At 39.4% G+C, this 13,656-nt stretch overlaps 1 protein-coding gene across 1 annotated transcript; it reads left to right on the plus strand.

Moving 5' to 3' along the window:
* The first annotated feature begins 2,815 nt into the window (after window positions 1-2,815).
* On the plus strand, window positions 2,816-4,516 carry LOC142955139 (hepcidin-like). The gene is made up of 3 exons (XM_076096522.1): window positions 2,816-4,073; window positions 4,170-4,247; window positions 4,421-4,516. The coding sequence occupies exons 1-3, from the start codon at window positions 3,987-3,989 to the stop codon at window positions 4,514-4,516; spliced, it is 261 nt and encodes an 86-aa protein (XP_075952637.1). The 5' UTR covers window positions 2,816-3,986.
* The last annotated feature ends 9,140 nt before the right edge of the window (window positions 4,517-13,656 follow it).

Below are 13,656 nucleotides of genomic sequence, written 5' to 3' on the forward strand. Positions count from 1 at the left end.
GTAATGAACACTTTCTCCCTCTCTGCTCTCCTGTTGTCTTCACTGTCTGTTCACTCTCATCCTGGTAAAACTGGGACACCACACACCAACTTAAAACAGAGTGTTAGGTGTTGTTTTAATAGACACTTAGATGCTCTCACACGGTTAACAGTCACAAAACATATTTTACCTCCGTTAACAAAGATGGAGCACACTTGAAATAAAAAAAAATAAGTTTTTATATGAAATGAATAATATTATGTTGACATGATTGCACCGTTTGGACTTAATTTTGCAAGTTGGTTCATCGTGACGAGACATAATGTGCCATAGAAAGATAAGACAAGGTAATATTTAACAAAATATGGGCCGATTCCAACACTTTTGGAGCCAGTTGTGGTTGTTGACACTGATGTTGTGGTCCGCTGAAGCCAGCACGTGGGCCAGCAAGGTTATCAAATCATGAGACGGAAGGAGATTTTGGTTATTGCAACAGATATTTACCACTGAGGTCTTTCAACTATGCGTCTTAATGTGCCAGAGATATGCTTTGAGTACCGACTTATTATGAAACAGGCCGTGTGGTAGAACTACATTTCTGTCACAATACTAATGTTACATTGTATGTGGAGGTCATGAAATCAAACAGGGGTATATTGTTGTTTAGGCTCAGTGATCTATGCAATAGCTGGACCTGTGCAGTCTTACTGTCTTTAACTCTCCTGGCTTGTTTCTTGCAGGTAAAAGCACATTAGATGGAAGATATTTGTAAAGTTCATCGGCCATTTACTGTTCTTGAGCAGACAAAATGGGCCAAGGTCAAAAGCAGAACATTTCTGTTGCAGTGGCCGTCGTGCTCACCTTTATTTGTATTCAGCAGAGCTCTGCTGTCCCAATCACTGAGGTAAGAACTTGACTTATACTCACTAATCATCTATAAATGTTCTGTCCAGGTCCTAAAATGTGGCCCTTATTGTAAATGTGCACGATTCATCAACAGGTGCAGGAGCTGGAGGAGCCAATGAGCATCGACGACCCCGTTGCTGAACATGAGGAGACATCAGTGGACTCATGGAAGGTATGTTGAGTTCACTGAATGAATGTGGCCGAACACAATGAGCTGATTTAAGTGTAAGTGGATGTGTTTTCCCCACAAAGAGCCCTGATGCTCTCTGAAGGAGAGAGAATAAACAGAGTGAGTGATGATGTTGGAGATGAACACATTGATCATGTTTTTTATCTCTCACACAGATGCCGTATAACATCAGAGAGAAGCGCGGCATTAAGTGCAAAGTTTGCTGTGGCTGCTGCAGACCCGGGGTCTGTGGATTGTGCTGCAAATTCTGAGGAGTCCTGCTCCAACAACCATGCTTTTTCTAAATATGATACTGCAGTGTATTACCACAATAAACTTTAGTGTCACTACATCAACGTGTGTTAAAGTGTTTTAATTACAAAAGCAAAAAGAGATTTTTCCACAAAAGACACTTTGAAATGTCCCAGTAGGAAAAGCACAGGTGGAGACAAGAACATGAATGACGGCTGAATTCCATTTAGCTGCTTCAGGTCCTGGTATTGTGCATGCTGGCTCACTGTCATGACTCAACTGGGATACTTGAATAGAACTGAGCACTTTAATATTATTAGTAACACATGTCCTTCTCCTGACAAGACAAGTTAAAATGTCTGCAGTGAAAAAGGCTGATGGTGGTTGTGACGGCTGCACTTTTAGATGTCTCTAACCCTCCTGCACACACTCAGTTTTCTATCGTTCCATCAGAAAAGAGATGAATGTCACACACAGCTTTTGTTTCATACCTCACATCACCTCATAGTCTCAGTATTGTTGGCAATACATTGGTTTCCATTCTTGGAGCACACATTAAGTTAACTTCTCTACCGTCACATTTTAGTTCTCCTTAAGTCATTTTAGTTGAGTTACCAGGGCTGAGGAGGGGGCCGCCGCTGGTTGCTGCTGCTGGAGGGACATCTTGGCAGACCTGAGGAAAAGATGGAGCCCCTAAGCAGAGCTCTGTAAATCAGGAAGTGACCAATCAGAATGTACCAAGTCCAAGTCACATCACGGGGGTGATTGGGTTTGCTACTTCAGAGATATTGTATATTTCTTCAGACCATAATCGGTAATAATTGCTCCACATAACGAACTGTCCAGTTTTGTTGTATTTGTAGATCTGCAGGTGGTAGTGTTACCCCTTTGTTTCAAAAATGGTCTGATGAGCCGTTATAATGGCCTGTGTCCCTCTGGGGTCAGTTTGATCTGATCAGATCTACTCAGTTCATGTTAAGTGAACATAGACTGAGTGAAGATCGGTTTAGTTGATCTCTTTTATGGTCCGAGAACTTCATTGCATGTTTTGTAAATTGTTTCATTTTGGGAAAAAAAAAACAAAGCTCTTTTTAGGAATTGGAGAAATTATTTTAAAAGTCATTATATTGTATTTTTGCATTGACTAAATGTTGCGGTTGTGTTTAGAGGCCGACTGTACACCATTCAAATAATAAATGTATTCAATATAAAAAAGGGGATTTTGCACACCGAGGACGTAAACGGGCAATCCTCCTGCTAACATGACGACGTGCAGAAGGTTTAGTAACGTGTTTTCTGGAACTAGAACAAGAGAAGAGTGAACTCTTCATTTGGGCAGCAAGGCTTTACAGATAGGCTTAGATATTTAAACAGGGTTTTGATTATTAAAGCTGACGTGATCAGACATTTGGAAATTAACTCAAATACAGAAGGTTTTTAATACGTAAAATTTAATGTATTATAAAAGTTCCAAAAATTCCACACCCCACAGGTTACATTTTAAGAAAATGAAATACAAGTGTTGATATTATCTTGTGGAACATCATGTAGACTTACACTTCTTCATCCTCAAGTGGAAGCAAGCTTGTTTTGTTGCTTAGACTGATTTGAGAAAAGCTTCCTTCAAACAAGTGAGCGTCCAGACCAACAACTCCAGGCCGCTGATAGTAGTTACTAAGATTGTAGTGATTGGTTTTATTGTTAAAAGACAAGGTGATGCTTCCTCTTCATATTCAAAATAACAGATGTAGAGCCATTCATGGTTGTGTTTGTTGACACTGATGTTGTGGTCACGTGACACGAGCGAGCACACAGGCCAGCAGGGTTTTCAGTGAATGAAAGTGAGTGAAGTCGGGGATTTTGCTTTTTGCACAAGAGACTGTATTTGGAAAGACTTGAGTTACACTGAGAAATTAAATGGCCATTGGTTCTATTAATGCCAACAATCCATAGATGATCATTTTCAATAGTTTTAGTTTTTGAATTCTTTTTTATTTCATGTCCACCATTATTTATTTATGTATATTCATGACTTGCTGATTTTTTTTGTTTTCATACTGACAGGTCAAGTAATCCTAAAATGTTTGAATGATGAGAAAGTTTTAATCAAATGTGATACCACTTTAATGTTCATTCTAGGTTTGATTGAAAGTTTGTTTAATTGTTTGGTCCATTTAACAATTGCAAAGAAATAAGGAACAACGTTGCTCGTCACAGATCTGTGTATGTTTCCTCTGTGTCTTCAGTGGAAGTCACGCTTCATACCTCATGATTTATTCTTTATTAAGTCGGTTTCCATTGCACTTTGTCGCATTTTAGTTTTGATCAATTACGTATTAGTGTGATGTATCATTGAGCTGTACTTCTTAGCAAGTAAGACAGTAAAAGAGTAATGGTTGATTTAATGTTGGACAAAAACTGTGGCACACAAACAAAGACAGAGAGTTTCCCAGTCTTCAGGAATTTCCCATTCACAGGATCACGTAGGGATGCTGGGAATAGGGAGTGTGGCAAGTGCTGTCAGTGATGAGGCAACAGTGGTCCAAGTGAGTATAAATACCAGCACATGTTACACATTCAACCATCAGACAGGAGAACTCAGAGGAGCTGACAAGAGTCACCACAAGATCTGAAGAAATCTACTTGATTTGAAAACTTAAACCAGTCAAACCGTGCTAAGATGAAGACATTCAGTGTTGCTGTTGCAGTGGCCGTCGTGCTCACCTTTATTTGTATTCAGCAGAGCTCTGCTGTCCCAATCACTGAGGTAAGAACTTGACTTATACTCACTAATCATCTATAAATGTTCTGTCCAGGTCCTAAAATGTGGCCCTTATTGTAAATGTGCACGATTCATCAACAGGTGCAGGAGCTGGAGGAGCCAATGAGCATCGACGACCCCGTTGCTGAACATGAGGAGACATCAGTGGACTCATGGAAGGTATGTTGAGTTCACTGAATGAATGTGGCCGAACACAATGAGCTGATTTAAGTGTAAGTGGATGTGTTTTCCCCACAAAGAGCCCTGATGCTCTCTGAAGGAGAGAGAATAAACAGAGTGAGTGATGATGTTGGAGATGAACACATTGATCATGTTTTTTATCTCTCACACAGATGCCGTATAACATCAGAGAGAAGCGCGGCATTAAGTGCAAAGTTTGCTGTGGCTGCTGCACACCCGGGGTCTGTGGATTGTGCTGCAAATTCTGAGGAGTCCTGCTCCAACAACCATGCTTTTTCTAAATATGATACTGCAGTGTATTATCACAATAAACTTTAGTGTCACTACATCAACGTGTGTTAAAGTGTTTTAATTACAAAAGCAAAAAGAGCTTTTTCCACAAAAGACACTTTGAAATGTCCCAGTAGGAAAAGCACAGGTGGAGACAAGAACATGAATGACGGCTGAATTCCATTTAGCTGCTTCAGGTCCTGGTATTGTGCATGCTGGCTCACTGTCATGACTCAACTGGGATACTTGAATAGAACTGAGCACCTTCAATGTTTTCAGTAACATATGTCCTTCTCCTGACAAGACAAGTTAAAATGTCTGCAGTGAAAAAGGCTGATGGTGGTTGTGACGGCTGCACTTTTAGATGTGTTCTATAGTTCCATCAGAAAAGAGATGAATGTCACACACAGCTTTTGTTTCATGCCTCACATCACCTCATAGTCTCAGTATTGTTGGCAATACATTGGTTTCCATTCTTGGAGCACACATTAAGTTAACTTCTCTACCGTCACATTTTAGTTCTCCTTAAGTCATTTTAGTTGAGTTACCAGGGCTGAGGAGGGGGCCGCCGCTGGTTGCTGCTGCTGGAGGGACATCTTGGCAGACCTGAGGAAAAGATGGAGCCCCTAAGCAGAGCTCTGTAAATCAGGAAGTGACCAATCAGAATGTACCAAGTCCAAGTCACATCACGGGGGTGATTGTGTTTGCTACTTCAGAGATATTGTATATTTCTTCAGACCATAATCGGTAATAATTGCTCCACATAACGATAGATTAACTGTCCAGTTTTGTTGTATTTGTAGATCTGCAGGTGGTAGTGTTACCCCTTTGTTTCAAAAATGGTCTGATGAGCCGTTATAATGGCCTGTGTCCCTCTGGGGTCAGTTTGGTCTGATCAGATCTACTCAGTTCATGTTAAGTGAACATAGACTGAGTGAAGATCGGTTTAGTTGATCTCTTTTATGGTCCGAGAACTTCATTGCATGTTTTGTAAATTGTTTCATTTTGGGAAAAAAAAAACAAAGCTCTTTTTAGGAATTGGAGAAATTATTTAAAAAGTCATTATATTGTATTTTTGCATTGACTAAATGTTGCGGTTGTGTTTAGAGGCCGACTGTACACCATTCAAATAATAAATGTATTCAATATAAAAAAGGGGATTTTGCACACCGAGGACGTAAACGGGCAATCCTCCTGCTAACATGACGACGTGCAGAAGGTTTAGTAACGTGTTTTCTGGAACTAGAACAAGAGAAGAGTGAACTCTTCATTTGGGCAGCAAGGCTTTACAGATAGGCTTAGATAATTAAACAGGGTTTTGATTATTAAAGCTGACGTGATCAGAGACATTTGGAAATTAACTCAAATACAGGTTTTTAATACGTAAAATTAAATGTATTATAAAAGTTCCAAAAATTCCACACCCCACAGGTTACATTTTAAGAAAATGAAATACAAGTGTTGATATTATCTTGTGGAACATCATGTAGACTTACACTTCTTCATCCTCAAGTGGAAGCAAGCTTGTTTTGTTGCTTAGACTGATTTGAGAAAAGCTTCCTTCAAACAAGTGAGCGTCCAGACCAACAACTCCAGGCCGCTGATAGTAGTTACTAAGATTGTAGTGATTGGTTTTATTGTTAAAAGACAAGGTGATGCTTCCTCTTCATATTAAAAACAACAGATGTAGAGCCATTCATGGTTGTGTTTGTTGACACTGATGTTGTGGTCACGTGACACGAGCGAGCACACAGGCCAGCAGGGTTTTCAGTAAATGAAAGTGAGTGAAGTCGGGGATTTTGCTTTTTGCACAAGAGACTGTATTTGGAAAGACTTGAGTTACACTGAGAAATTAAATGGCCATTGGTTCTATTAATGCCAACAATCCATAGATTATCATTTTCAATAGTATTAGTTTTTGAATTCTTTTTTATTTCATGTCCACCATTATTTATTTATGTATATTCATGACTTGCTGTTTTTATTGTTTTCATACTGACAGGTCAAGTAATCCTAAAATGTTTGAATGATGAGAAAGTTTTAATCAAATGTGATACCACTTTAATGTTCATTCTAGGTTTGATTGAAAGTTTGTTTAATTGTTTGGTCCATTTAACAATTGCAAAGAAATAAGGAACAACATTGCTCGTCACAGATCTGTGTATCTCTTATTGTAAATGTGCACGATTCATCAACAGGTGCAGGAGCTGGAGGAGCCAATGAGCATCGACGACCCCGTTGCTGAACATGAGGAGACATCAGTGGACTCATGGAAGGTATGTTGAGTTCACTGAATGAATGTGGCCGAACACAATGAGCTGATTTAAGTGTAAGTGGATGTGTTTTCCCCACAAAGAGCCCTGATGCTCTCTGAAGGAGAGAGAATAAACAGAGTGAGTGATGATGTTGGAGATGAACACATTGATCATGTTTTTTATCTCTCACACAGATGCCGTATAACATCAGAGAGAAGCGCGGCAATGTCACACGTTGATTTGTATTCATGCTGTATGAAAATGTTCAGGATGTTTCAGGATGTACACAGTTCTTGCTCAGTGATGTTTCTGTATCATCCTCATATTTTGCTGAATATCTATTAAAGTGGATGATCAATACCTTTTAATTGTCACAAAACATCCTTTTACCATTAATACAAACCTCCCCTCTTTCTTCTAAAATATCTGTCCTGAACTGTCCCTCATTCAGCAAACACAGTTGTCACTCCCAACATATCTTTTGCATCACTTAGATCAGTGATTCTCAACTGGTGGGTCGCGACCCAAAAGTGGGTCGCGGACCTGTTTTCAGTGGGTCGCGGGCCTTTGCCCAACGAAAAAATTTTTTATGCAGCGGAATTATTCCAGCATTTACGGCACTTGTTCAGCGGTGCAGGAAAAACACTGACCAAGGGTACTTCTCAAGTCTCTTAATTGCATCCCCGTTTCCCTCACTTGTGTCCTTTCCTTGCGTCTTAGTCCCTCCCACCAGGGATGCATGGAGGAAACCATGCTAGGAGAGAGGAACGAGGGAATATGTTTTAAAATACATGAGACGTCCTTTCCTCAGTTGCGTCATGTGAAGCGACGTCTGTTCACATGATCACTGTACTTAATAACAGTAACTAATAATACTAATAACTAATAAAGACACACAGTAATCACCACTGTAGAGGTGTTTCTCTCTGTAGTCTGTTAACAAACTGTGTTCTGTGTTCTGTTTATAAGCGCAGCATCGATTTCTACCGGCGGAATGCGATCGTCTTATTTATGAATTATTTGCGTCTGTACGTTTTGAAATTATGATTGTGACGTCGATATTAAATAACCCAGAATATGATTATTGTTTCTCTTAAATTATAAAACTCATCAAACACTCAGGAATGATTTTAAAAGTGTTTCGTCTCTCCAGCTCTCTCTGACTTTAATTGTTTCCATAATAAAGGTTATTGAGGGAAATATCAGATCATGAAACCACAAATCTTTCTAATAAATGTAGAAAGTTGTTTGTGGTCGTTTTGTTGTTCAGACTACAATTAACATTTATTTAAACCAGATGTTGAATCAGAAAACGAATCAAATATAAACTTGAGTTTAATCTGTGATCCGTCTTCACTGTTTACATGTTGAAAAAAATCTCATCAGTCCGATCGGCTGCAGCGTCCAATCACATGACAGATGAACAATGAGGGGGCGTGTTGGCCGTAAAAAGACTTCCTGGAAGTCTGTTCTCGTGGTTCCTCGCTCATGGCTCCTCAGAGATCCCTCCTCCCTCCTCGATCCTCGCTCCTCTGAGCTACATTAGAGCTTTGGGACGGCCGCGGCGCAGAAACAACTTCCGGTTCAAGCGAGGATCGAGGAGTGAGGAAACGACAATTAAGAGACTTCAGATGTACCCCAATGCGTTGGGAATCACATCACGTGATGCAGCTCAGCCAATCAAATATGGGTATTCTGACAAGTTTCCTCACTTGAGTGAGATGTACACACACCGTGGCACACGAGAGACGAGGATATAGACAGCAGAGCAGGACTATTGAAGTGAGAGTTGTGAAAGTCAAATCATAGGACGATTTCCAAAAGAGAAAAATGGCCAGAGAGACCGGAGTCATTAGACTCTGACTGGACAGACTCATAGAGGTGAATTCTTCCAACACTAATTTCTCTTTTTGGAAGATGAGAAAAATAGAATATCGTGGCTTTTTCACTTCACCCTGAATGAACTGAATTTAAAGCTGCAGGGCAATTCAGTGAAAATAACTTTTCTAAAATGAATTTTGTTACGTAATTTATTTTTTATTCCAGCCGTTATTTTACTTGAAATGAGAAGAACATTTATTCATGTATTTCTATGTATTATTTATAATCCATCTAGTTAAATTTGAAAAATGAGAATAATATTTGTTAAAATATAATTGATGTGTACTTTCTTTATTTGATTTGGCAGCTGTTTACTACACAGAGACGTTACTACTACTAGACTTCTTGAATATAGATCGTGTGGGATCGTGGGTCGCAGCTTGTCATTAATTAAGGGGTGATGGTGGGTCCCGCAGCCAGACCAGTTGAGAACCACTGACTTAGATTACACTGTGCCAGAAAATACTACATCGAACAGTAGAAACTAACTGAGTAGTTTGAATTGCTAAGATGAAGCAGAAACAAGCTCACCAGTTGGGGTAAAGACTAAAACTTTGACTTGTGTTCCAGCAGCGCTTCTATCCAACCACTCCAGTCAAAACACAGAGTTTTATTTAGCCAATAAATACCACACATGAAGAACTAATATGATGAAGTATAGATGAAGAGATGTTCTGAAAACTAAATGACACTGTGTTCATCATGATCAGATCAAATGAAATAGTTCAAACAGTAGTTTTCAGAATTGCTGATGGTGATGCTCTCCTCTCATATTGAAAAATGAAAAGGTTTAGTCAGCTGTACAGTCTAACCGACGAGGATCCATTCATGGTTGTGTTTGTTGACATAGAGGTTATCAGAAGGCTTTTGACAGAGTGGCAGGAGGGAAGGGATTTTGGTTATTGCACAAGATTTTTGGAAAGACCGAAGTTACTAAAGATTCAAACGGCCCCTAACTTTAATTACACAGTGATTATTATATTTGTTTTTTTCAAAGGTTTTTCTTACAAATCTTACAAAATTTGAAAAAGAAAAAAATATTTAAATCTAATAATAGCCGGGTGTTTTGTTTACAATTGAGATGATTATTCCTGCACCTGTATGAGGTTACCATACCAGGGACCTGAGTACACTGTAAACTCAGATAAAATGATTGTATTAAAAAAGACATTTCAGTTATTCACACTAGAGAAAATGTATTTGTTTAAAGTGGATTCGACTTCAATGCCAAATGGTCTAAAAGTAACTATTGAAGTTGAATACACTCAAATCTAGAGTTGAAGTTACTTTGTACTTTATTCTGCATTTTCTCTGATGATTACTTGTTACGATAAAACTTTATTTAAATACTGAAGCTAATAAGCAAAATAAATGATGGAAGTTGTGTTATAAGGAGCAACTAAAAACACACTGTGGAAGGGTTAAAGTTCAAGACAAAAACACGGACCACTCCCAGACCGGACAACACCGTGGTATCACAAGATAGCCACGCCCTAAAGCATACCCTGCTCCATGGTCTATTTTATTCTAAATGGGACCGTCATTTAAGCCAAAGCTAAACAAGGATGGCTCACTCAGACTGAGGGTAAAATTCTGGCCTTCTTTTGACAGATCAGAGACAGAATGGAAACAGGAGAGAGAGAGAGGCATGACATAATAAACAAAGGTCCCACTCGGCTACCAAGGCATTCCTAATTTTACAACTTTCAGTCGTACCTGTGGTTGTAAATATCTGAGGATGTTACTGGATTTGGTCCCGCTGTAGTTCATGTGTGCTCAGTGATGTGACTGCATCCTCCGTACACACTATCCTAAATATCTGCAGAAACTACAGAACACCTGGCCACAACACCTGTAGAAAAATCACATAGTATTGTGTTTTGTACATACACAGAATGTTGCAGCCGTGTTCAACAGAGGACTGTATGTCATTAAAAATGTATTAAATGTTAAACACACAGCCATCACAAATTAACTGGTTTAAAGGTCCTGCACTTACACCGGGTATTTTTCAAATTAGAAGCTGCATTGGACACATATGGAGATATTAATGAACACATTTATATTTGTTGTTGTTGCTGTATATCACCTGGTTCTCTGGATCCATGTTTTACATATGTGAGGGTGTGTGTGTTGTTAATGCTCTTTAGTGAAAACAAAGTGTTTTGTAATGAACACTTTCTCCCTCTCTGCTCTCCTGTTGTCTTCACTGTCTGTTCACTCTCATCCTGGTAAAACTGGGACACCACACACCAACTTAAAACAGAGTGTTAGGTGTTGTTTTAATAGACACTTAGATGCTCTCACACGGTTAACAGTCACAAAACATATTTTACCTCCGTTAACAAAGATGGAGCACACTTGAAATAAAAAAAAATAAGTTTTTATATGAAATGAATAATATTATGTTGACATGATTGCACCGTTTGGACTTAATTTTGCAAGTTGGTTCATCGTGACGAGACATAATGTGCCATAGAAAGATAAGACAAGGTAATATTTAACAAAATATGGGCCGATTCCAACACTTTTGGAGCCAGTTGTGGTTGTTGACACTGATGTTGTGGTCCGCTGAAGCCAGCACGTGGGCCAGCAAGGTTATCAAATCATGAGACGGAAGGAGATTTTGGTTATTGCAACAGATATTTACCACTGAGGTCTTTCAACTATGCGTCTTAATGTGCCAGAGATATGCTTTGAGTACCGACTTATTATGAAACAGGCCGTGTGGTAGAACTACATTTCTGTCACAATACTAATGTTACATTGTATGTGGAGGTCATGAAATCAAACAGGGGTATATTGTTGTTTAGGCTCAGTGATCTATGCAATAGCTGGACCTGTGCAGTCTTACTGTCTTTAACTCTCCTGGCTTGTTTCTTGCAGGTAAAAGCACATTAGATGGAAGATATTTGTAAAGTTCATCGGCCATTTACTGTTCTTGAGCAGACAAAATGGGCCAAGGTCAAAAGCAGAACATTTCTGTTGCAGTGGCCGTCGTGCTCACCTTTATTTGTATTCAGCAGAGCTCTGCTGTCCCAATCACTGAGGTAAGAACTTGACTTATACTCACTAATCATCTATAAATGTTCTGTCCAGGTCCTAAAATGTGGCCCTTATTGTAAATGTGCACGATTCATCAACAGGTGCAGGAGCTGGAGGAGCCAATGAGCATCGACGACCCCGTTGCTGAACATGAGGAGACATCAGTGGACTCATGGAAGGTATGTTGAGTTCACTGAATGAATGTGGCCGAACACAATGAGCTGATTTAAGTGTAAGTGGATGTGTTTTCCCCACAAAGAGCCCTGATGCTCTCTGAAGGAGAGAGAATAAACAGAGTGAGTGATGATGTTGGAGATGAACACATTGATCATGTTTTTTATCTCTCACACAGATGCCGTATAACATCAGAGAGAAGCGCGGCATTAAGTGCAAAGTTTGCTGTGGCTGCTGCAGACCCGGGGTCTGTGGATTGTGCTGCAAATTCTGAGGAGTCCTGCTCCAACAACCATGCTTTTTCTAAATATGATACTGCAGTGTATTACCACAATAAACTTTAGTGTCACTACATCAACGTGTGTTAAAGTGTTTTAATTACAAAAGCAAAAAGAGATTTTTCCACAAAAGACACTTTGAAATGTCCCAGTAGGAAAAGCACAGGTGGAGACAAGAACATGAATGACGGCTGAATTCCATTTAGCTGCTTCAGGTCCTGGTATTGTGCATGCTGGCTCACTGTCATGACTCAACTGGGATACTTGAATAGAACTGAGCACTTTAATATTATTAGTAACACATGTCCTTCTCCTGACAAGACAAGTTAAAATGTCTGCAGTGAAAAAGGCTGATGGTGGTTGTGACGGCTGCACTTTTAGATGTCTCTAACCCTCCTGCACACACTCAGTTTTCTATCGTTCCATCAGAAAAGAGATGAATGTCACACACAGCTTTTGTTTCATACCTCACATCACCTCATAGTCTCAGTATTGTTGGCAATACATTGGTTTCCATTCTTGGAGCACACATTAAGTTAACTTCTCTACCGTCACATTTTAGTTCTCCTTAAGTCATTTTAGTTGAGTTACCAGGGCTGAGGAGGGGGCCGCCGCTGGTTGCTGCTGCTGGAGGGACATCTTGGCAGACCTGAGGAAAAGATGGAGCCCCTAAGCAGAGCTCTGTAAATCAGGAAGTGACCAATCAGAATGTACCAAGTCCAAGTCACATCACGGGGGTGATTGGGTTTGCTACTTCAGAGATATTGTATATTTCTTCAGACCATAATCGGTAATAATTGCTCCACATAACGAACTGTCCAGTTTTGTTGTATTTGTAGATCTGCAGGTGGTAGTGTTACCCCTTTGTTTCAAAAATGGTCTGATGAGCCGTTATAATGGCCTGTGTCCCTCTGGGGTCAGTTTGATCTGATCAGATCTACTCAGTTCATGTTAAGTGAACATAGACTGAGTGAAGATCGGTTTAGTTGATCTCTTTTATGGTCCGAGAACTTCATTGCATGTTTTGTAAATTGTTTCATTTTGGGAAAAAAAAAACAAAGCTCTTTTTAGGAATTGGAGAAATTATTTTAAAAGTCATTATATTGTATTTTTGCATTGACTAAATGTTGCGGTTGTGTTTAGAGGCCGACTGTACACCATTCAAATAATAAATGTATTCAATATAAAAAAGGGGATTTTGCACACCGAGGACGTAAACGGGCAATCCTCCTGCTAACATGACGACGTGCAGAAGGTTTAGTAACGTGTTTTCTGGAACTAGAACAAGAGAAGAGTGAACTCTTCATTTGGGCAGCAAGGCTTTACAGATAGGCTTAGATATTTAAACAGGGTTTTGATTATTAAAGCTGACGTGATCAGACATTTGGAAATTAACTCAAATACAGAAGGTTTTTAATACGTAAAATTTAATGTATTATAAAAGTTCCAAAAATTCCACACCCCACAGGTTACATTTTAAGAAAA

Source organism: Anarhichas minor, unplaced genomic scaffold, assembly GCF_050575085.1.
Source record: "Anarhichas minor isolate MPS153535 unplaced genomic scaffold, ASM5057508v1 ptg000022l, whole genome shotgun sequence".
Lineage (NCBI taxonomy): Eukaryota > Metazoa > Chordata > Actinopteri > Perciformes > Anarhichadidae > Anarhichas > Anarhichas minor.